General features: G+C 33.0%; 1 protein-coding gene across 2 annotated transcripts in view; it reads left to right on the top strand.

Moving 5' to 3' along the window:
- The window catches only part of SYDE2 (synapse defective Rho GTPase homolog 2), a 35809-nt gene extending 10397 nt beyond the window's left edge, over nucleotides 1–25412 (top strand). Inside the window, exons 3-8 of one of the 2 annotated variants that reach the window (XM_033115778.1) lie at nucleotides 4188–5290; nucleotides 9012–9138; nucleotides 16100–16281; nucleotides 18710–18941; nucleotides 23034–23081; nucleotides 23657–23793. In XM_033115778.1, coding sequence (XP_032971669.1) covers nucleotides 4188–5290; nucleotides 9012–9138; nucleotides 16100–16281; nucleotides 18710–18941; nucleotides 23034–23044 — 1655 coding nt within the window. In that variant the 3' untranslated portion in view covers nucleotides 23045–23081; nucleotides 23657–23793. Of the gene's footprint in view, nucleotides 1–4187; nucleotides 5291–9011; nucleotides 9139–16099; nucleotides 16282–18709; nucleotides 18942–23033; nucleotides 23082–23656 lie in introns of both variants that reach the window. The other variant, XM_033115777.1, reaches the window with a different exon arrangement.
- The last annotated feature ends 688 nt before the right edge of the window (nucleotides 25413–26100 follow it).

Genomic DNA, 26100 nt, shown 5'->3' with positions numbered 1-26100 from the left:
GAATCATGGGGAGTAGAAGAGAAAGCTATATTCTTTGTTTAAATCTTATTTTGCTTCATTCATGCAATCATGTATTCATCTATCCATACCTAGCATGGCCACAGCTGAAACTTTGTATTTTCAGAGTATCAGTAGTCATTAGTTTGCACTTTTATGCCTGTGGTTCCCCGTGAACAAAGGAAGGGGAGAAAAGGAAATAAGAGTAGAAGTAAAGATCTTGCAAATAGGTTCTACAATGGATATGGAATCCAGAAAGGAAATTATTGAAGTTTGATACATATTAGATTGAACCATATGAAATCGCTGATATTCAATCATTTTTGATCTGCAAAAAAACCCAATATTTTATATAGTTTAACCTAATGGTTTGATATTTCCTTGATTGCCTTTGATTTTCTGATGTGCTTCTTTTCAAATTTAGTGACAGCTACACTATCCAGGAAACAGAGCATAAGGCATGTTTAGTTGCAAATATCAAATGTTGACTAGAAAGCAATTCTGTTTTATATCATCATTTTAATTTATAAGATTTCAAATGGTACAGAATATTCAAAGATGTGAGGTGTAGCAGGTACGGTCAGTAACTCGTCCATATCACTTGGGTTTTATTACTTATTTAAATGGGGGCAGCCTGCTTCTTCTAACCATCAGTATCTGCATCTGTGCTTGAGGCTCTCTCTGAAGTGTTGGGGAGTCTCTCTGCAGGACATCCTGAGAATGTCCCTCAACCAGTGCTGACGGGGAGGTGGTGTAGGACTACCTCACTCCCTCCTTCCTTGGGTGGCAAATAGTGATGGATGTGGAATGGGGCAGAAAAGGCAACAGGGCATAAGGATGAGAGCAAAGTTAGAAAGTCAGTATCTGTAAAGTGTTATATACTTTAAGTTATTGTCTTTAAATATTATTTTTTTCCGTTTGTGGCAAATTGTGAGCCTGGAAAGGCTGACAGACATTGTAAAAAGTACAGTAGAACTGTCATTTATCTCCTTTCTTAGTGTCTTTCTTCCCTTTAACATAATATTAAAATATAATAAGCACAATCCCAAATTGACCAAAGGAAATATTTAGATAGTTTATTTATATACCATCTTTTTTGTTTTAGTTTGATTAGAAAAGTTACCTAAAATGACCTGTTTTCTTGAGCAATATTGCCAGAAAGCTGTTGAGAAGTAGGCAAAGAGAATGGTTGAATTTCAAAATAAATTTTTATCAAGGAATAGGAAAGCTGATGTATCTGAATATGAATGACAATTTTTTAATGATCTTACCCCAATTATGATTTGTTTTTTGCTTATTAACTTCTAGATGTCTATGTGTTTTTTATGTAATTGCAATCATAGTGGACTATTTTTGGTTTCTGTTATTTTCACTTCGTATTCTCATCTTGTATTGTACATGTTTAACGTTGTTACTGTTTTTTTAACGTTATTTACCCCCAATCTTTATAGTATTTAATTGGGTAGATGTTCCCTAATCTATGTGACTGGTTCCCTGATGTTGGGTGTTAACAGATTGTTTCCACTACTATTGCAGAGATTTTCATCACGATCTTTTGCTTCATTAGGATCAATTACTAGTATCATTACTGGGTCTTTACGGCTGATAACTACAATAGGTAATTCCTATATTGTATTTCCTAAAAGCTTTACCAATTTATAGGCAACTGACAATTGGTTGGTTGATTAATTCATTTATTCAATAAACATTGAGTTTCTGCTGTGTGCTAGTTACTTACTGATCTAGGTGCTGAAGGAATATTCCAGTTTCACTTGATTCTAGCTGAGTTCATAAATTTATATTTAAATATTTTCATTTTGTTCTTTCTCCTTATTGTTAGTCTGTGATTTGATTATACATATACTTGTGGTTTAATTTTAAAGTGATTGTTAAATTTAGTGTATTTCCACTTTTGAATTTTATAAAAACAAAGCATTTTTGTTTTAATAACTTCAGTCTTGTCTGCAGTAGAAATTGCTAACATACATAGTATTTCATTTTAATAATTAGTTAAGGACTTCAGGAGGAAATACTTAATGCACAATGGATAAAAAAAGTCAGAATGTTGGATTAACTCCTTACTAACTTAATAAAACCTAGAGCAATATAATATACTGGGTAGCTTTTTTATGCCATGACAAAATAGAATGTAGACTAAAGCAGGACTCCAATTACTATAGAAAGTTTCAGACCAGTAAACCAGGAGAATCATACTACAATTTACAGTACAAGGGAATGCTTTGTCTAGTTTATCAAACACTCCATTTCTTATTAGTTGCGTACCAGAAAAGCCCAGCAGGCATACTTAAAATAGTCCTTTCTCTATAAAGAAACCACTTCTTTGTCATTAGGACACAGAAAGAGGGGTGGAGGGAGAATGGTATATTAATACTTTAAAGAAAGGTCATTTAATTTATTGATTTTTAAAATGAATAAATACTTTTTGTCTCATTTTTAGTATTACATAGACTAGCCTTTTATATTAGGGTTATTAGGGATTTTTTTATAAGGAATAGTTAGATCAAGTATGAAAAGTTAATTTAAATTTTAAATAATTGGAATAATACTTGATTGTTTCTTTAACGGAACAGTTTATATAATATTAGGTTTTAGATGATATTTTAATTTTTTTTATTAGTTTGAAAACTTACTAGAAACAAGTTCAAATTTAAAAATAAAATTGATTAGTCTGTATATTTTTTTTAAACTGGGGTATTGAAAATTTAAGGTTAACTAGAACACTTCAACTTCTTAAAACCTGAGAAAGTATTTAAAAATCAATTTAATGTATATATTTATTATATATATAATATATATACATATATTATATATGTATAAAATATGTGGATAGAAAAATGTTTAGGAGGATGGAGAGGTTGAAAGTCTAGTGAAGCGCATCAGCTCTGAAGGCCTCTGCCTTGGTTTGAATCCTGGTTCTGCCACTTACCAGCTGTGCTGTTTCAGACAAAGTAGACAGCTCTGTGCATGGGGTACCTTATCTGGAGAATGTGGTGCTAGTGGTGTCTTAACTAATAGGGTTATTATGAGAATTAAGCGAAGGCCTGTGCATACTACTAAATTAATTTTTCATATTTTGCCTAGCTCAATAAGTGTTGGCTGGTATTATTTTTAATAATTAAATATTAATTTCATATTAAACTACTTTTAATATTATTTTCACCACAATATTTAAATGGTTAATCTCTTGGTAGTACAATTTAGGCTGTTATTTACTTGTACTTCTTTGTATCTTTTTAAAACTTTATTGTAAACCTGGATAATTTTGACATTCAGAAAAAAATAAAGCTATTTTTGTGTGGAGAAAAATTCAAAAACGTTTCAATGTTTTACTCTTTATGAAAACTTAAAATTATAAGAAAACTTATTTTTATCTCTGTGTTGTCTGTTGAGTATGTTGAAATTGCGAGGAAAGGCCCTAATTTAGCTTTTGAAGTTCTAAGGAATTATCATATAGAAACAATACAAGAAAGAAAATGTGTTTACAGTTTTGAAAATTATTCAGTTAGATTTATGATATTCAATATTCAGTTGTTCTTGATTGACTAGAGTTCATTCTAGATAAGATTTGCTGATATCTTCTAGTAGAATTTTAGAATAATGAGGGGGTTCTTAGTTGTCAAAATTATAAACTTGTTTGGTTTTTAACTACTTTTTTAAACTAGCACTGTTATGTGGTAAATTGTTAATTTTTAGAGGATTATAATAATAGAAGTAACATTCTTATATTAGTGTAGGATTTCTAAATAAACACACCAAAATAGGAAGTATGTTAAAATAAATGTTTTTATATATTAAAATATGAAGGTTTCCTGGTTTCTTCTGATATCCACTCTTTATAGTTGTAACATAACATACTCACTGAAGAATGTTGCAGTGGGAAAGATCTAAAAGGAACCTATGTGACCCTTTCTCCAAACCCTCAGAATAGAAAAGCAGATGGAGAGGGAGATTCTTCTTTCCCTATAAGCCATTTGGATATCCTTATTATTCTGCTTGAACATGGTAATGGAGATTAACCTACACATATAACTAAATCTCCCCATTGAGAAAAGACAAGGGAAGAATTTCTGTTTTCGTGAAAGCTCGTTAAGTTAGTGGTTTATAAAGTAGGAATCAAAATAGGAATCAAAACATACCACCTTACAATATCTTTTTTTTTTTTTTTTAAGGTCCTGGAATCCTAGCTGCTACAAATAAGACTGAATTGGGAATTACAGAACCATCTTCTCCAAGCCCTAGCCCTGTGAAAAAAGGCAGTTCAATTAATTGGTCTTTCCCAGATAAAATAAAATCTCCACGAACTGTGAGGAAACTTTCCATGAAAATGAAAAGGTTGCCAGAACTTAGCCGAAAACGGAGTGTTAAAGGAGCCTTGAATTATGTAAACAGTCCAGATAATACTCCTTCCTTGTCTAAATGTAACTGTCAAGAAATTCATCATACTGTTATTTTACCTTCTGGAAACACAAGCACAGCTGCTAAGAGGAACGTTATAAGTCGGTACCATCTTGATACCAGTGTATCTTCTCAGCACAGCTACCAGAAGAAAACTTCTACGAGTTCTAAGTATTCCTGCAAAGGTGGTTACCTCAGTGATGGAGATTCACCTGAACTTATAACTAAGTCCAACAAACATGGATCTGAAAACAAAATTGGAAAGGGAAAAGAAATAATTCCCAACAGTTGTAGCAAGAATGAAATTGACATTGATGCTTTTAGACATTACAGCTTTTCTGATCAACCTAAGTGTTCACAGTACATATCTGGGCTCATGAGTGTGCATTTCTATGGTGCTGAGGATTTAAAACCACCTCGGATAGATTCAAAAGATGTCTTTTGTGCAATTCAGGTAGATTCAGTAAATAAAGCAAGAACCGCTTTGCTCACATGTCGGACGACGTTTTTAGACATGGATCACACTTTCAACATAGAAATTGAAAATGCCCAGCATTTGAAATTAGTAGTATTCAGTTGGGAACCCACTCCAAGAAAAAATCGAGTGTGTTGTCATGGAACTGTTGTTCTCCCCACCTTATTCAGAGTGACAAAGACACATCAATTGGCTGTCAAACTTGAACCTAGAGGTCTTATTTATGTGAAAGTGACTCTTTTGGAACAGTGGGAGAATTCTCTTCATGGACTAGATATAAATCGAGAACCAGTAATATTTGGTGTTGATATTCGAAAAGTTGTAGAGAAAGAAAATACGGGATTGATGGTGCCACTCCTGATACAGAAATGTATTATGGAAATAGTAAAAAGAGGCTGTCAGGTATTATTTCACTGTGTTTCTCTACTATCCCCTTATCTATTGATCTAAATAAATTAATTAATCAGTTAATTAAATTTATTATATAATAAGTCTTGAGGGAAGGAATTAAAAGTAAGGCAAAAAAAAAATCTAGACATTTCTCTTTCCTATTCATTATTTATATTTCATTACTATTTGGGTATAATTCATGCCTTAACCTATGTTGTGTGTGACTGAGAACATGCTTGATGGGTCCACAATTTATGCTGTGATCAGAGCTGCATTGGCCTTATACATAGAGATCAAAATTGCTTTACAGTGTCATTCCTAGGATAAGCCAGAGCTGATAACATAGGCAAATAATTAACCAATTTAAGGAATGTTTCTCTATGGTTTGATTCCTCAGGTAGAAGTTCTAACAGTGAATCTTACAACCCTGCTTCACTCCTTTTTCTTTAATTCCCTGCCCTTATTCCCTACTCACCCTCAGTCCCACTCTTTGGAAAGCATAAACTTATCTGTCGCTTAACGTGGGGATAGCATGGACGATGAGGAGAGCTCCAACTAATAAAAACACATTTCATTCTTTTTTCCTTTAAATAAGAAGGTGAAGCATCCCATTAAACAAGCAACCTGGTGTTATTTGTAACAAGATATGTAAATGTTAACCAGTTAGTAGAACTCATCTTTCTTTATTTTCATTAATACATGGAGACTGTGACAATGAGAAACAGCATATCACTGAGGATATTATTCTGAGGTACAAGAAATTGTTTATACTCATTTTTGCAACACAAATTAAGCTGGAAAATAATTATGCTCTGAGGTATTTCTACTTTAGTGCTATGAGAATTTGTAACATTGATTAAAAACATCAAAGGTAAATATCACAAAATCTGAAATATGATTTCTTTATATATAGAAAGGACTTTAAAATAACCCACCATGAACTTAAGATGGAAACTATAGAAACAGCGTAAGTTCTGGACGTTTGTATTACGATGCAGGAAACTTGGGTTCTGGTTTCTCTTCCATTATTTGCTGTGTGATGTTGGGCAAGTCACTTAATCTCTGTGGGTCTTATTATTTGCTTATCTCTACAAAATAGATGCAGCAGCTTCCTGAAGCGAAAAGGTAGGACATCTGAACTTTTGAAACCTCTTCTTCGATATCTGATCTATCAAGTTGAGTTTATGTTGCCAATGTGGGCATGTGGCTTTTAGTTTCCAATCCAACTTTTGGTCCAGTTACTTTTTTCTTAAGTTGCTCTGTTTTTCCTCCATTTTTTTTCAGGCAGCACGCAGAGAGGTCAGAGAGATTAGGCAGACTTCAAAGCTAATTATTAAACAAACTTTTACAATTGAATATTAAAATAAGTAACTCAATTAGTCCTGTACTTTTATAGTCTATTTGCTGAAATATTTTATAAAGAATAGGTATATGAGACTGTTTTAACTTATTTTAAATGTCAAGAAAGCATTTTTTAGCAGTGCTTTTTATTTTAATACTTAAAGTTTAGAAAGACTTATTTTAATAAAGAGTTATTTTCTAAGAACTGAAAAGTAAATTTTGCAATTGTACATTTGGAACTGTACTTTTTAAACACCTTTTTCTTGTTTTATCTCTTTTACTTTAACCCTACTCCCATAGAAAGAGGCTTATTCTGTCTGCATTTTATAGACTAGCATACTGTTTAAATTTTGTTTATATTTTTAGCCAGTAATTGTTCTTGTTTTTTTACCATGAAAATCAGGTTTTGATAGTCACTTAAACATAGTTTATGGCATCTTTCAAATGCTTTGAAGGCTACTATCACCCATCTCTGGCTTCCACTGGGAACAATTACTATAGAAATCATACTCATGGTCCATCCAGTATAGATTCCATCTCTGATAGAGGCATCAAGAATGTACTTCAAGTGTTTGATTCAAGAAGTCAGCCTCTGAAGTTAGGGATATATTCTAAAATATGTTTTCCTTGAAATATCTGTACTAGATTTTTCCCCCCTTTATTCACCTGTAAAAATATGTTTGTAATTTCTGCTTTTGGGATAATATGTTCGATTAATTTATTACTTACTATTGAAGTATTACTTTCCTTAATTTATTCTAGGTTTATCTCCTTCTCAAGTTCAAGGGGTTACATCCTTATGGGATTTTGAGACACTTAACTGTGCCTATACAAGAAGGGCTCTGTTCAAGTTAGTTTTTCTAATGTAATGACGTTTCCTTTGATCCTGTTCAACATTTTAGTTTAATTTTCTGTTCCATCCATCTACAGTTCTCTCTGTCTTTCTTGAAATGTTGTGACCAGCATACACATGCTATTCTCAGTGTGAATGCACCGTGAATGTGGATGAGAGTAGCAAATTTGAATTTTCTCCCCAGTACATTACTTGGTTTCCCACATTATATTGATCCTTTGAAATATAACAGCACCTTGCATTACCTTCTCTTACAAATAGTTGTAGGTTCCTTACTATCTTTTAATTAATACTTACTAGCTTATCTCAAATGTTTTGGATAACATTTCTCTGTATCCATTCTTGCTACTTTCCTATTGAGACCCACCTTCTGTAGTGTATTCTGTCCATTAGTTAGTGACTCAGAAGAAGTTAGTGTTGTAAATAAACCCGGAAATTTCATTTGTGGACTCCTTTCTGTAGATCATTTATAACATTTTAAAGTGATTCCTAGTCCAAATTCATGGGAGTCTCCATTGTTTGTTTTATCTTTATTTCTGTCTTGACAATTTCTTTGTCCCTAACTTCTTCAATTCAAGGTGATTAAACTTGCTAAATAGTCTTTGATGTAGAGGGTATAGGTCACAACCACTTGTTTTCTTTAATTTTCTTGAAGGTTTATTCTTTTAAAAAACTTCAGTTGCTTAATCAGGAATGCTTTCTCTTGATATAAACCATGTTGATTTCCTCTCAGTGAATTTATAGTGAACTTCTTAAGACTAATATTTTAGAACCTGTATGAACTAACAGTGTTTAAAAAACAAATTTTTTAAATCTATATTGAGGGGAGGATGAGAGTATCTACATCTTATATACCTTTTGAATTAGAGGTTTTATTTTACCTTTTATATGTTATTTTAATTGAATTTCCTCCATCACTTTATTTTGTGATCACAGTTAATTGGATAAGTTAAAAAAAAATCCTAGATTTGCTTTTATTTCTTTCTGAGAATCTTTTTTCTTTTTTCCTAAAAAGATAATTTTATACAAATAGTATATTGGAACCTTATTTTAGTTATATACTTTTTTTTGGATAAGTAAATTGAGTTTTAAAGAGATTAAATAACTTGCCCAAATTCACCAAGGATGGAATGATAGAATGAGGCTTTATGAATTCCAAACCCTTGTGTAACCACTGTGCTGAATGTAATATTTCAGTCTAGAGCAAAAGATGTGAAAGGGCACGACCCTGCGGCATGGAGATACTGGTAGAGAATATAAACCTAAAGGGAAGGGATTATATCTTTCCTAAGGTAAGATAATCAGCACTATAGAAATCATAGTATATTGTTTGAATTTAAATGAAAGAATAGCATGTTTCTATTAAACTAATCAACATAGTCTATGACGAAATTTTAAAAGCTGTTTTTGAGGTTTTTTTAATTAAATGCCATCAGAACATATTTGATTGTCACGTTCGTGTGATTTATACATACTGTACTACTATTATATTTTCTCTTTATCCAATTTACCATAATGTGGCCATAATTTTATTTCTAGGTAGTAGGCCTGTACCGATTATGTGGGTCGGCAGCAGTCAAGAAAGAACTTCGAGAGGCTTTTGAGAGGGATAGCAAAGCTGTTGTTCTGTGTGAAAACCAGTACCCAGATATAAATGTAATAACAGGTAATAAATAGATTTTATTTTATGTACACAATCTGGAAAAGACTACATCTGCAAAAAAGAGAATTGAGATACTATTTTGTAGCCTAAAGTTGATTTGGTTGTATTCTGAAGTCTTATCCTGGGAAAACTAGGGACAACTTCCTGTGAGAGGTGACTCCTCAGCTAACTTAAAAGGTGAGTTGGACTTAGCCAGGCAAAGGTTGGAGGAGGGCACTCTGTTAGCAAGAAATCTGGAGGTGGGAAACTGCATGACTTGTGGCACTCGGTAAGGAGGAAAGCGCCAGGCGGGTGAGTGGTGAGAGATGGCTGTCCCTAATCAAACCGGTGGCTAGTAAGGTACTGTAACTTATCAGTGACAGTAGGTCAGGTATTAGGAATGAGACAGATTGGGGGTAGGAGTCAGCTGACTTCTGTAGCTAGGAGAAGAAAGTCTCTCTGAGAAGTGCATTTTGAGCTGAAATCTATATGCAATGGAGTTAACCACTGGAAGATCTGAGGCCAGAGTTCTCAGCAGAGAGAACGGTCAATTTTGTGATTGACAATAAAACAGGTCCTACAAACCAGCCTGAGAGGTAGAAGTAATTTTAGTGATGAGAATGCCTTTTTTTCTCCCCTCATGTGATGATACCTATATCTCATCATGGGAAATTTTCCTGTGTAGTTAGTCCTTGTGCCTGAATGAAGGTGAGAGGCATGTGGTTTCATGGTATCTAACTGTTACAGAGCAGCTTCAGAGATGTGGTGAGAACCATTTACGTATTTACCTATAAGTGCCTGCATTTTCAAGTACATAGTAAAAGATTTGCTGTGTTGTACTAAATAAACTTCTCCATCAGAAATTTTTCTCAAGTCTTAAGTAGCTCCTGTAGCATTAAAGATTGGCACCACAAACTTATTATCTTAAGATTTTCATGTCCCCAAAGTGTTTGAAAGATATAAAGAAGGCAATATGGCCTGAGGTGCTCCTGTGCGTCACTTAGTTTTTGGGATAAGGCCATAAGCTAATTTCTAGATCGAGTAGTTGCATGGTATGTGTCATAACATATACTCACATCAATGCCTCCTCTCTATTATTTTATAAAATCTTTTATTAGTCTTCCTATGAACTTTTTGTCTGCTTATAGAAAAGGAACTATAACTTTTACTTCATTGAACATAATTTACATTGAGCATACTTTAAATGCTTAATATTTGTTAATAATAATTCTCCCTTATTTGCCCTCAAATTGTAGTGAAGTAAGTTATCTTGAACTTGGATTAATTTAAAATTCCATTTATGTTAGTGATTGTTTAATATATTAATTATATAAAGGATAATGATATTTGAAATGTATGTTTCACCAAGTTATAAAGTTATCTTTTTTGGAGATCTTTTAGGTTTTAATTTAATATAATTGCATTATAGGGCAAGTGTCAAACTACCAGGGCATATTGCGTTCTGTGAGAACTAACAAGTCTTGCTTTGTCAAGGAACACATGTGGAGCCTGTTTTTAAAAAATTATGTCCAAGAGCATGAGTAGTCTCTTTATTTGGCAGCTACAGAAAATTTTATTTCCACTAATTGTAACTCAGTTGTTTTCTTTACATTGAATGTTGCTATTCATTGTAGGTCGGCTTAGACTGCAAAACTAATTATGGTAGTAAAGATCACATGATATAAGTTAAGGAATGGGAATAAGCAATTATTGCATGCCTACTGTATACAGAATACTTTGTCATTATTATCACTGCATCTACGTGTATTGATTGTTATGAAATGCCAAGCGCTTCATATCTTTGTATATTTGTATATTTCAAAGAAGTTTGGTCAATATTCTCCTCGTTCCCTAATGCTTTTTCTAGATTATTACCTTTTCACTGCTGAAACTTATGCTCTTGGGGTGGCTGGTTAGCTCAGTTGGTTAGAGGGTGGTGCTAATAACACCAAGGTTGCTGGTTTGGTCCCCGCATGGGCCACTGTGAGCTGCGCCCTCCTGAAAAGAAAATAAAACACAACTTACACTCTCTTGAAGAATAAGGCTCTCTTGAAGCACATGGCACATTCCTATGCCACCTCTGCCTTTCTTATTTAACATCATCTACAGAACTCTTGGGCATTCCTATTTATTCAGTAAAGACTGATATCTCAACTATTATTATATTTCCAACCCAAGTCTTGCCATCATCCTAAGAGATTTTAACATACAAATGACCAATCCAGAATCCATTTGTTAAAAGACCATTTTCCCCCCCATTGAATTTTGTACCTTGTCAAGAATCAATTAACCATAAATGTGAGGGTTTATTTCTGGAATCTAAATTCTATTTCATTGATCTATATGTCAGCCCTTATGCCAGTACCACACTGTTTTGATTACTGAAGCTTTGTAGTAAATTTTGAAGTTGGGAGGTGTTGGTCCTCCCTTGTTCTTCTTTATGAAGATTTTTTGTCTATTTGGGGTCTCTTGCATTTTCATATGAATTTTAGAAACAGCTTGTAAATTTCTGTGAAAAAGCTAGCTTGGGTTTTGATAGGTTTTACACTGAATCTGTAATAAATTTGGGGACTATTGCCATGTTAACAGTGTTAAGTCTTCCAATCTATGAACACGGAATAGCTTTCCATTTATTTAGATCTTTAACTTCTTTCATAAGTCATTTTTCGTTTTCAGAGTACAAGTTTTGTACTTCTGTTGTTAAATTTATTCCTAAATATTTGATTTTTTGATGCTATTGTAAATGAAATTATCTTAATTTTATTTTTGGACTGTTCATCTTTAGTGTATAGAAATACAGTTGATTTTTGTGTATTGATCTTGTACTTTGCTAATCTCGTTTATTATTAGTTCTATTAGTTTTTTAGTGGATTCCTTAGTATTTTCTATATATGAGATTATGTCATTGGCAAATATAGTTTTTATTTCTCTCTTTCTTTACAAAATGGATTCTTTTTATCTCATTTTCTTTCCTAATTGCCTTGCTGTGACTTCCAGTGTAATGTCGAACTCTGGTGGCAAGAGTGAACAGCCTTATTTTGTTCCCGATTTTAGGAGAAAAGCATTCAGTCTTTAACCATTAGTTATGATGTTACCTGGGGTTTTCATGAGTCCCCTTTATCAAGTTGAGGAAGTTCTCTTCTAGCCCAAGTCTGTTGAGTGTTTTTCTCACGAAAAGTTGTGGGATTTTTTTCAGTGACTTTTCTGAGTCTATTGAAATAATCATGTGATTTTTGTCCTTTATTCTATTGATATGGTATAAAAACATTAATTGTTTTTCAGATCCTAAGCTAACCTTGTATTCCTGAGATAAGTTCCACTTGGTCATGATGTATACTTTTTGCGTGTCTTTTTTTTAAATATGTTGCTGGATTTAGTGTCTTAGTGTTTTGTTGAAGAATTTTCTGTCTGTATTTCTAAACATTGGTCTGTAGTTTTCTTGTGATGTCTTTGTCTGGTTCCGGTAGCAGGGTAATACTGGCCTTGTAGAACGAGTTGGGAAGTATTCTTTCCTCTTCTATTTTTGGGACGAGTCTGTGAAAAATTAATAATAATCCTTTTTTTTTTTAAATATTTGGTAGCATTTATCAGTAAAACTAGCTGGGCCTGGCTTTCTTTTGTGGGACGTTTAAAAATTACTAATTCAATTTCTTGTTATACGTCTATTCAGATTTTCTATTTCTTCTTGGGTCATTTTCAGTAGCTTATATCTCTATATGAGTTCTACTTTCATCTGAGTTACCTGATTTATTGGCATACAGGTGTTCATAGTATTAACTTATAATCCTTTTTATTTCTGTGAGGTTGGTAGTGATGTCCCCTCTTTCATTCGTGATTTTAGTTGAGTCTTCTCTTTTTTTCTTGGTCAGCCTAGTTGAAGGTTTATCATTTTTGTTAATCTTTTCAAAGAAACAATTTTTGGTCTTGTGGATTTTCTTTATTGTTTTCTATTATCTATTTCATTAATTTCTACTCTGATCTTTATATTTTCCCTTCTTCTATTTACTTTGAGTATAACATGCTCTTCTTTTTCTAGTTTCTTAAGAAAGAAACTGAGGTCATTGATTTGGTTAATTGAGAGTTGACCATGCACCAGAGAGTGTTCTAGGTGCTGTGAATATAGGGGTCAAGAAGACAGAGAAGGTTTCTGTTTTCATGGAGCCTACATTCTAGTAGTGGGGGAGTAGAGGGAGGATGGAAGTGAACACAATAGACAGAAGTAGCTAATAATTAAAATAGCTAATTATTATGTTTCTTATTCTCATTCTCTCTCTCTCTTCCCCTTTCTCTTTCTCTCTTTCCCTCCCCGCTCCCTCCTTGCCTCCCTCCTCCCTCTTTCCAGAGTGTCTATTTAATATTTTCTCACTTTCCTCAAATCTCATTTTACCCATGTCACTCTTAGTGATGAACCTTGCCTCCTAACTTCACAGAGAAAATAGAAGCTATCAGATGGGAACTTCCTCTACTTTTTGTGACCCAGCCTGCCAACCTGCCTTCTTTGGCATACGTCCTTTTTCACTTTTCCATTATCCTTTCTGTAACAGTACAGAAATGATCTTCCTCACATTTTGGGCTTATTTTAATTCTTTCATATGTTCTCAGGAATCTCTTCTTCCTTCCTTTTTGCGGGTTTTGCTCAACTGATTGTATTTCTCTCTCCTGGACCTTAAAATATCTTTTTAGGTCCATTTTAATATCTTCTTTATAATTGCATTTAAATGTTGAAGTTTCTTCCATCTTAAAAAAAAAAATCTCTACTTTGATTCTGCTTCACTCCTGCCTTTCCTGCTCTTCTGTGGTTATCATCTCTCAAAGCCAGATTTCTGGAGCAGGTTGCCTATCTTTTTTTTTTTTTCTCTGTTTCTTTAACACCCATTTACTTCCTAACCAACTGCAACTTGACTTCTGTGTCCTTTATTCTCCTGAAACTATGCTTAGGAAAGTTGCTGATTTCCTTCACTGGTGTACATTTTTTGGTCCTTATTTTAATTTCTATCATTGTTTCTTATACCTAGTTAAAACCCCTTCTGCCTTAGAACCACAACACAAATTTGTTAAAAATACAGGGACATGAGCCCTGACCCCTGGAGATTCTGATTTAGCAGGACTTACATGGGGTTCTGGAATCTATTGATTTTGAAGTTCCTCAGGTTATTTCAACGTGCAGCCAGGATTAGGAAACACTGTTCTCCATAGTGTTTAACATAGTTTTTATCTAACCTAACTAGTGCTGGGTGTGAATTGATACTGTAGACTCTTTCTTGAGCTGTTCTTTCCTTCCTTAGCAGCATATTTGTCATTTTCCCTCTCCCCCTGGCCTCACCTCTTCTTAGCACTCACACTAATTTAGTAATTCTTCCTTAGTCACCTTTGGAAGACCTTCCTGACAACCCTTCAAGAGTGGACGTACTTCAGGGCCTTTTCTTAGCACTAGGCCTTCTGATGTCTGTCTGTAAGCCGCCCTGATCATCTCAATCACTCCCAACTTTCCAGTTATCTTTTAAGTTTGTTCTCAGATCTGTTATCTCCAGCCATCTCTTTTCTAAACCTCAGATTTTTATATCCAGCAGTCTCCAATGTCCCATAGATACCTTAAGCTTAATATGTTCAAAATAAAACTCCTTTCTACCTCCTAAAACATGGGTTTCCTCCTTTTTCCCTGTTTCAAATAATGGCACTACTATTTGAATGGCACTACTAGATTCTGAAGCCCCAAACTTAGGAAACACCTTTCTCCTTCTTTTCCCTCAAAATTACAAATGCACTTTTTACTTAGTGGTCCTGTTTTGGGAATTTATCCTACCGACATACCTCCATACATACATAAAGGAAGCTCTCTATGTGCTGGAAAGACTATGATGGTAAATAAAAAAGCAAGAAACAGAATAGGACATATGTGCTACCTTTTATGAAACAAAGGGGGATATAGTAATATATAATTTAAATTCTCATAAATAGGTGATAATATATGTATATTTTCATAAACAAATCCTCGAAGGATGCATAAGAAACTAATGAACCATGTTACTATGAAAATTTAAAAGATTATCAGATGGGAAACTTCCTATATGATCATGTTTAAGTTCAAACTGAGCTTTCAAACTAAGTTCTAAGCTGAAAACATGTTCTGAATCAATATTGTCTACATTTTGGTTTTTGGTGTCACAAATATCTCCTATTTGTTCTTGTGACCACATTCTAGTCTTTAGCTAGTATCTTACCTGCTTTGCTTATGTGTGATAACCATTAATTACCTTTTCCTGTTTGCTCTATTACAGGTGGTATCTCTTAGTTCATAACTACTTGTGATGTGTTTGGGATTGAGTTCCCTCACTCCTAGGATAGTGACAAGTCTGATGTTTTCTGTTCTTGGCTTTTGGTTTCATTTGTTTGTTCTTAGGAATGTTTTCTTCTATAGTGTAGCATTAGAGATAATCCAACCATCCAGTATACTGCATATGTTTAAGATGCATCTCCAGTATTAAAGAGGAAATATATTTATATAGGTCACTTATTTGCAAGGGCTTTGGACCTTTGGTACTCTTTCACTATCAATTAAAAGTCTAGAAATTTAAAATTCATATAATTGGAATAATTTACAATTAATAATAATATGTCTTGCTTTCTTAACTTTTGTTTTACATGCACTTAGAGGAGTTTTTTATGGGGGGGCAGGATCGATAGGGTATATTTATAAAAAATGACTTACTTTATGAGCCGCAAACCCGTATGTCTGATAATTGGAAATTATGTATGTGCATTTTTATCATGCTTTCAAAACAAACAGTCAATCAATGAGACAATTTATAAGAATACAAAATGCTAGTGTTTTATTAAACTTATTTTTATGTTGTTGATTGTATTATTTTCAGAATATTAAAAGTTGGCTGTAGTAATACTTAAATTAAAAAAAAAATTCACCAGTTTTTTATTTCACTTTGAAAACCCAATTGCCGACTGTCTCTGGTTTATTTATTTTATAAAGGTGTTCTTAAGGATTATTTAAGAGAACTTCCTTCTCCTCTGATAACAAAGCAGCTTTATGAAGCTGTATTAGATGCAATGGCAAAAAATCCCTTGAAAATGTCATCCAATGGTTGTAAGAATGACCCAAGTGACTCTAAGTATACTGTTGACCTGCTGGATTGCCTTCCTGATGTTGAGAAGGTAAGCACAACTGGATACCTCTTTACTGAAAGCCAGCTAATGCATTTTGTACTTAGCTCCAGAGCTACAGATAATTGTTTAGCTATTTTGACATTTGTGGCACTCGTGAGTGTAAGCTCTCTTTACTAAAGGCTTCTTAAACACTGTAAGTCTAGAAACTGCTTCTTAAACAGAATAAATTGAGAAAAAAATTTTGTCTTTTCTGTATATGATTTTAACGTAGGCATGAATACTCCCATAAGTTTTTAAAGAGTATTCTATTATTAAAATCATATATGTTTATTATAGAATAACTGGGAATGTATAGAAAAGAAGAATGGAAATTATAATTATCAAAATCGAAAGGCAACTATAATTAACATTTTGGTTTATTTCCTTTTAGTATTTTAAAAATATGGTAACTGTTTTGGTGCACATGGCTTAGCCTCACGACTTAAGCAGCCCTTACCACCACCATTTCCTTCCTCCTTGCCTCTTCCCGTTAGTGTTAGTCTCCTTCCCATAACCTAAATCTTGGGACCAGTGTCTGTAGAACCAGTCCTAGCCTAACTTTTATCTATTGTTTCTTAAAACAAAAGGGAAAATAAGGGGAAAAGATATGGTTGGGCTTGTCCAGGTAAAGCCAACTTTACCTATATTTCTTATAATGTGAGGGCAGAAAGGGCAAGAGTTAGTGGGTAAAAACTTAAAGCCAATAGCTTCATTCAGTAGTTTACTGTAGTTTTTCTGAACATCCTGTGTTTAGACATTACTACTCCTTTGGGTGGGGGGAAGGGGACAGCCATAAAGAGGTGGGCAGATGCAGAAGGGTAGGGTGAAAGGGTAGACATATTCCTTCACCAATAAAAGGTATAATTGCAAGTGTCATTTTACATGTAAGTGAAAAAATGAGAATCAGGGAACTGAAATCACTTGCCCAAGGTTATATAGCTTTTCTGAGTGTTATAGTCTGTAACATGTATTTAGGTCTTTCTGGCCCTAAATCTTACACATGTATTAACATCCTTTCTAAAAGGCTGCATAATATTTCATTGAGTGGATGTGCCATATCATTATTTTCTTTTGTGTATTTAAGTGGCGAACCTATATGTATGTATTTGTTCACAGATTTCTTTTCATCTAGAATTACTTATTTATATAAGAATCTCAGTGGAATTGCTGATTTAAATGATGTGAACATTTTAAGGCTCTTAATGCATATTTTTATATTACTTTTCGAAGTGGGCAAAACAATTTCATATTCTGGCTCATTTTATTTAGTACACAAAAAAAGATTTCTTACCTTAAGTTGCACTTTTTGGTTTTGTATTGAGAGTGAACCTAATGTAAACAGTTGTGTGTGTGTGTGTGTGTGTGTGTGTGTGTGTTAACCAGTGTGTGACTAGTTTTGATTTCAAAATATTAATTATATTCTCTAGCTTTCATTTTATCTTCATTTCTTCCCTGCACAGCCAAACATTGAAATGTTGTTTATTCCAGCTGTCATCACGTCTTTACCACTCATGTACTGCTCAACACATTGTAATCTGGCTTCCTACCCCATCTCTCTGGACTTCTTGCCAAGGTCACTAATGACCTTCTTGTCACCAAATCCAATTGTCTCTTTTGGCTCCAGAACTACTGTGTCATTTTGTTTTTTCTCATGCTCTTTGTAAATTACAGTTTCAGTTTTCATTCATTTCTTTAATACCATTATGAAGAAGAAATTACACATTCATTTTATTTATTAAATGATTGATCATATGCCACAACTTCAAAATAACATCACTTCTTTCCATAATTCCTTAAGCCTAAATAACCATTCCACTTCTTGATCAAGCTCCTCTTCCTAGTTTCTCCAAGGATTAAATATTTTTTCAATAAGTTTGCTTTTCTAACTATACTATGCTTCCCTTCTCCATGGTTTGTCTACTTAAAATATTTATTGGTTAAGAAGGACATTGTTTTTTTCCTAAACTGGATCATGATAGAACTTGGCCATGTTCTGAAATAGTTAGCTTCCTACATTTAAGGATGCTGGTCCCTTACTTATGACTACAGAATTTACCTGTACTTCAAAATGAACACTCTTACCCTAATCCCCTTTTCATCATAACCTTTGCTGTTGTCATTTTATGGGAAGGAAGAGAGGAAAACATGAATGGTATGTTTACTTAGGAACTCCAGCTGAAATTTGGAATGCATTCGTGGGCATTTTATAAATAGCGTGTATTTTAACCATTTAGTGAATCGAAATATGTCATTGGAAACAAGGACCCTTTGTAACATTTCTACAATAAAATATGTTTCAAGTTCCAAACATCCAACTTCAAACAGGTCTTTGAAATAACCTTTTAAAAAGTGACAACATGACTATCTGTATTTTCTACTATAAATCGTGTTCTTGAATTTGCCCTTATATAACTATATTAATTGAAATTTAACGTAGGCAACCCTAAAGATGTTGTTGGATCATTTGAAATTGGTGGCTTCTTATCATGAAGTAAATAAGATGACCTGCCAGAATTTGGCCGTGTGCTTTGGACCCGTATTATTAAGTCAGAGGCAAGAGACTTCCAACCATAACAACAGAGTCTTTACTGATTCAGAAGAACTTGCAAGTGCTTTGGATTTTAAGAAACATATTGAAGTTCTACATTACTTACTTCAACTCTGGCCAGGTAAATGATTCTGTAGAAATATTTTTCTCTTTCAGTGATTGGTCTTTGAATTAGCTAACCATTAATATGCCCATATATGATTGAAGGAAATCTTTTCTAGATTTTGCTTTTTGAAATAGTTATGAATTGATACATACCCTTTAGATTTCTCCATTTAAATTTTCTGCTTTTGCTGATAATAATATAGACATATAGATCAATGTACACATTTTTGACTTGGTCAGATCTGGATTTGAATCCTGGATGTGTCACTAATTAGCATTCTGACCTTGGGTAAGTTCCTTAACATCTTAGAGCCTCTATATTATCTTCTGTCATATGGATTTAATAATATGCTTATAGAATTTATAGGAGGATTAAAGAAAAAAATTTGTATGTAAGGTGCTCAGCACAGCTCTTGGCAAATAAGTACTCAGTAAATATTATTTTCTGTACTCTCATTTTCAGTTCAACTGCTATGAAGCAAAATTTGTATTTCTCCTTAAATCAGTTCTTCCTGACATCTTTACTGTATTCATGAAATTATCCAGGCTTGAATTGACAGTGATCTCTAATCTTTTCATCTTTCTTATCCATCCCTGTTCTAGTCGGTAACAAAAGGCTGACAGTTATTTTCCTAATATAGCTCATATAGTTTCAGAGCTAACAGGAATATGTGTTTAATTTAATTAGATGTTCTATAAAGGATCCTGTATTCAAGTTCCAAAAGTTCCTTATCCTGAAGTAACCCCTGCTCCCCCTTCCACCCTGCAAAAGACCAAACATGAAAGTACTCAGATGTTTAGTGGCCCGCACAGTGGTAAAAGTGCTTTGGCCCTGGAGTCAGACTTGGATTTGGATCCAGATTGTGTCACGCATCAACAGGTGGGCTCAGGCAAATACTTAGGTTTCCTGAAACCTCAGTTTGCTTCTCTATAAATAGTGCCTACCTCAGGGTTGTCGTGAAGACTGAGTTAAAGCATCTAAGACAATGAACAGTGTGTTCAACAGAGTTAGTCTCTGGTAAATGTGCTTTGTTACTCTTTTATAGATACATATGAGGGTAGATCAAAGTACAAAGGTTAAAATTAGCCATTTTCCCTGCATAATGATTGATTTAGTCTTTTAAAATAAATCTAGTTTTTAAAAGTGACTTAAAAATTAAGCTAATAAAAATTTTCAGCTTTTAACTTTGGAAAGTTGAAAATTTTACTTTCTTTTAAACACAGGCTTAAAAATCATTTCTAATTTATATTTTAACAGAATTAGTATGTATTATTAATTATCCAAAATCCAGAGTCAGAGTCAGTTATTCAAAAATTCAGAATCAAGATTCTCTGGATAATTGGTCTGATTTCACCATGTGGTGCCCAACATAAGGGATCTCTCAGTTTGAAGTTTTAAATGTGTGTTTCCTAGCTTTTCCTAAAACTGCTTTAATTCTTAAAAACATCAGGAATTGGGAGAGGAGCCATCCTGTCATTCTAATCACAAAAGAAAACTTGCTTCCCTGGAGATAGCATGAAGTTTACTATCAGTACCTGAGTCCTTTATCATTAATTCTATACCAGAGGTTAATGTCATTTCATTATTTTGTGATAGCCACCTTAGTTGTGGGTATAAGAGCAAAAATTAACTTATGTCCTATCTTGTAGAAAAAGCAGGTGTAGATTTCAGATTCACTGTATTTCAATGACAACCTTAAACAACTTGCTCCTAGTTTATTAATACTTTATTCCAAAGATTTGTGTTGTTGGATTTAAAAATAATTGCCCCCTTTTATATAATCTTTTATTTTTCTTTAGTTATATATACCTCAGACAAAGGACAGAACAGAGCAGAAAGATGAGAGGAAACAGCAGTTAGTTTTGCCCTTTATCATTTGATTTTTGAATTCAAGAAAAGGCAGAAATCAAGTAGACGTAAAGTAGTTACTAAGCCTGAGAAAAGTGACATAGAGATTGGGCCATGGCATATTGACTTGGTAAATGCCTGTCTCGTGCATTATAGAAGGTTTTGGCTTTCCTTGCTATACATACCTTACTTATTTTTCTTTTTGGAACTCCAGAGATAAGAAAGAGTTGGTTCCATCACCCCACCCCCCACTTTCTTTATACTTTCTTAATTTTTTGTTTTGTTTTGTTTACTTTTGGGCAAGCTTATACCTTGCTTTGAACTTTCCCTTTGATAAATCTTGTCTTCAAAGTGATAAGTTAGAACTCTAGCCTATTGGCACTGGAAGTTAAAAATCATCCTCCCGGTGGTTTTCCAGATTGGCAACAGGTGGGGGATCAAAATAGAGACACACTTCCCTTTTGACCCAGTCTTTTCATCTTTTTCATGTAGTGGGATTTTACAAAATTTTGCTTTTTGAAAAATAGGTTTGCTGTATTAAGAAGAATATTGAAACTTACTGATAGGCCACCACAGGCCATATTTATAGATGGGGAAATAATTTTAGAGAGAGTGTACCTCCAGACCAACTGTTTGCTGTATCACATTTTCTGTGACGAGTAGATTTGGGGCAAGTTTTTTGGAAAAGCTATTAATTTTCCCTAATCCTTTTTGTTTCATTTTTCTCACTAAACTAAACTTCCTGAGATCAGGGACTACACTTTACTTACCCTTATCTGCCAGGTCCTAACAGAATACTTGTCACTAACTAGACTATATGTTTTGTTAAATAAGGCAATTATACTCTGAACTATTTTATATTTTTATGGTGATTAACAATATAAATCTATTGGTAGAAAACAAAATAAGAAAAGTAAGTTTCTTAGTACTTACCATTATATTTTGAAAGCTTTTCCAGCAGCCTTATAGACTGCATTTTTCATTTTATTCAATGAAGGTGGGTAGTCAGCGGTGCAGGAAACTGGGACTTTTCTTTTGAGGTTAAAATTAGCCATTTTCTCTGCATAATTAATAGGAAACCATTCCACCATCAGTAGTTTAAAGAGTGAAGTTAATTTTTCAGAATTGAATTTTTAGTCTAAAAGATATAAATATCATTATAATTGGTTTTGTAAATAATTTCCAAGAAAATGATACAAAGTAATGTTTGATAAGGACTTGGTTAAATGACTTTAAGCAAGTGGCAACAAAATAAACCCGAGTTTTGCAGGTAAGTGTCAGAGAATGAAGGCACAGTTAGACAAGCTTAAACAGAATCAAAAATGTTTTACTTTGGATCACAAAACCGGTGACCTCAAGGTTAGCAGAGCTGGGTTGGCAAAAACAACAGGCAGGACACTTAAGCACTAAGAAGAACAAGAAAAGCCAGAAAATGAAGGGAGAAAAGCAAGGAGAGTTAGTGGAGATCAGCTAGAGGAGAAAAAGGAACATAAATAATTAAACAGTGCAAAAATTTAGATATCCATTCTGCAGTTACATTAGTTAATGGCATGGGACAGTCTGTATTAATACTGTTATTAAAGGTCAATTTAAAGTAATACCAGACCTTTATTTTGTACAAAATTTTAAGAGCTTTTAGCTATTCATAATGTTATATGACAACCATTATGAAAATGCGGATAAGTAGAAATGTTAAAAACATACCTATATACAGTTATCAAGTATTTTAAAATCTATGTAAAAATTATGTGATTTCTGAAAAATACTATGAATATCACTGTAAGTCTGGAAAACTAGAACCGTATACATGTTTGTATTATTTTTCAATTATTTGATTTTGTGCAATAGGAAACAAGCATTCAGTGTATCTTGGAGAGAGCAAAATTGGTGGGTTATCTGAAAATAAGTTCCCTTTGTCTTAGGAAAGGGAAGCATAAATGGAGAGCTACTTATTAACAGAGAATAAACAAGCAGAAAGAGAAAGGTATTATGGACAGGTTTTAATAGCTATGTCTCAATATTTAGATTAAGTTTGTTTTATATACAGAAGAGCCTTAGACAAATGTTTTGTTCAATATACAGAAAAGAGTAAATGGTGAAGCCTTGGTTTGTTAGGAAATAATGTGTGTCTCTATGGTAATCTGTGTGGCCAGCACAATGCATACCCTTAGAAGAAATAGTCTTGATATGAGGAATGTTATTTGAGATTGTTAGATACCTAACCAGAATGGGAAAATAAAATATCTGTACTATTTTCAGGCAATAAATGAAGACTATTAGTAGCTAATGCTGTATAATCGAACTCAGGTAACAAGTGATCAAGTCCAGTATTTGTGCATTTTATCAAAGTGAAATTTGGGCTGCTTAGTAAAGTAAATTATGGCACCGCTGCTAATAGAACTGCAAAAAAAACCCACAAAGGTCAGAACTTTTAGAGTGAGCACTTTAGATGCCTTTGCCTCATTTGGATGTTTGCAGACAAAGGAACTTTTTGTTTTGTTTTGTTTGTACACCAACATGCCTTGCCTGCTTTTTGCTGTAGCTTTTAATTTAGAAGCTACCAGCCTAGCTACCATTTGAATTACAGCTAGATAATAATTAACTTGCACAGAAAGTTAATCAACAGTGGAAATTTGATTTGTTTGGGGATGTTATGATATAGCATGAATTACCATCACAGCATTCTACTTGCTTCTGTCCCTAATCTTGATTGTGTCTGGTGATAGAAAAAAAATAATTATGGAATGCTTTCTTTTGATAGTGTGCATGTTTTTGTTTTAATGCATGTTTTATAGTTGATTATTAAATAGCTTATCTTTAGCTCTGTTTTTTTAAGACCAGTTGGATTACTCTCACAAAGCAAATTTATTGTTTGTTTCTAGTGCAACGTTTAACTGTCAGAGAATCAACAGATGATTTGTTCCCAGAGCACAAGTCTTCTCTAAATTATTTGAGGAGGAAGAAAGAACCACCTTACATGTTAAATTTGAGTGGTACTGATTCATCAAGAGTAGTTAGGCCACGGCAAACCAGATTAGACAGTCCACTTAGTAATCGTTATGCAGGAGACTGGAGCAGCTGTGGAGAAAATTACTTTTTAAATACTAAAGAAAATTTAAGTGATGTGGATTATGATGACGTCCCTTCAGAAGATAAAGAAAATGGAGAAAATTGCAGCAAAATGTATGGACCAGAGATAATGATTGAACAGCCAGTTCCCATGTCCAAAGAGTGCACATTTCAGACATATTTGACAATGCAGACAATTGAGTCTACAGTGGATCGAAAAGTCAATCTCAAAGATCTACAAGACAGTATTGATACTTTGATTGGAAATCTGGAGCGTGAGCTCAACAAAAACAAGCTTACTATGAGTGTTTAAGATTGAGATTTTTTATTTGAATTTTCATAATGTTTTTAAGTTTCAAATCTTTCTCACTTTCTTATACCTCTCACAGTAATATTTTTATTTTTTTATTCTTGAAACCTCCAGTTAATTTCTAATAAGTTAATGTGATTCAATTAAAAATACTATTCATTAATATAATTTTTACTTATCTCATTAGAAAATTTTACTTGGGGTAAAAATCACCTGGACTGTTTGTGAATGTTTTAATAAGTCTTGCCAATTCTATGGAGATAACTTTAAATGCACTTATAAGGTTCAGATAAGTTATTAGCCTCTTAAGGTTTTTGTATTTTATAGGAATTGCTCTTCTGTAGCTGCAACACATGTTCTTTTTAGAGGAGCATTGCAGCTGCTCAGTTAGATTTGCAGTATGAGGCCATGTACACTGCAACATCATTTGTTCACATTCATTTGCAATGCAAATGCTGCTATAAGAAAACCTTTTTATAAATAAAAGTGAAATTATGCAAATATTAATGTATTCTGTATTAACATTCAGTAATTATTTAAGCTTATAAAAATTAAGTATTTTTATAATCCTGAAAATATGTATATATTTATAAGTACACATATGTATAGGTATTAGAATGGGGGGAGCAATTGGCTGCAGAATCACATGTATCTTTAAAATATATATGTCATGAGGCCAAAATCATTAGCTTAAAAATGTCTTTTTCAGGGAAAGAACATTTAAGTTAAAGGAGTTACATAGAAACACATGAACCAAAACACTAGACGCATTTGAATAGAAATAATAGATTTTCTTTTTTTGATTTACAGAAACACACAATATGTGAGAAATCATCTTTTAAATTGAAATTCTCTAACTTTTTAGAGGATTAAGTGCCCAGATTTCTGCACTGGTGACAGATTATAAAAATCTTCACTTATTCTATGCATTTTTATGTTCTGCTTTTTTAAAAAAAGTAATTATACATAAAGCGTATTTATTTGTAGTAGTACATTTATAACAGACTTTATAATTACCCTCATTTGTTTCTAAAGAAATCTTGCCAGCATACTACATTATTAATTTTTAACTTATTTTGGCTAAGTATATTTACAAGGTAGTCATTATAGCAATCACAGCAGTGTTTGAAAATGTACATTTAGAAGCCTTTTTTATAAAATTGGAATGTATTTTTTAAAACTTTTATACCTACAGAACGTGTAATTTTAAAATTATAAGTAAAATTTCAATTACCAACTTAAAGATGTAGCAGTCATTAAAAAACCTGACTTCTTGATGTTTTTCTAAATATTAAAGTATTTAACTATTTCTATGCAATATACATTGGTAAACAGAATACCTTGTTATTTAATTTGAAAACTCAATTGTTAAAAAAAACAGATAAATAACTATTTTTATATGAAATTTTCAGTTTTTAAAGCTTTGTATAACAATTCAGAAGAATACCAAAAGAATTTGTGACAGGTATATATATTGAGTAAACAGTCAAAAGAAATATACTTTAAATAATTTGTAAGAATATTGTCTCAGTCTTCTTCCTTTTGTTTGTTATATCATGTATATTGTATGAATTGAATAAGTTGTTCCAGAAATGTAAAAGTTTTATTAAAATATTATTACCTTGGTGTCATGCTATTATAATGATTTTAAGGATCACTTATTTTACGGTCATTGTTTTTAAACAAACATGTTAAAATATGGACCATCACATGTTATCCATAAATATATGTAATCACCTTTTTTTGGTCCAAAATTGAATTTTCCAGAGTCTGATATACTTTATGGGCCACACTTATTTTGTTATATTATTTTGGATGGGAATAGTTTTAAAGTTAATCTCTGCCATTTTAAATAGAAAATACTAAGCATTTTTGTTGTCTAAATCAGTCATAAATATAAACCTCTTTGATTGACTCTGCTGTATGCAGTAGAGCTCAATAAGTTTG

The sequence above is a fragment of the Rhinolophus ferrumequinum genome, chromosome 9 (assembly GCF_004115265.2).
Source record: "Rhinolophus ferrumequinum isolate MPI-CBG mRhiFer1 chromosome 9, mRhiFer1_v1.p, whole genome shotgun sequence".
In the NCBI taxonomy this organism is placed as follows: Eukaryota; Metazoa; Chordata; class Mammalia; order Chiroptera; family Rhinolophidae; genus Rhinolophus; species Rhinolophus ferrumequinum.
The sequence above is the reverse complement of the archived record's forward strand: the minus strand, read 5'-3'. Positions and strand labels throughout refer to the sequence as shown.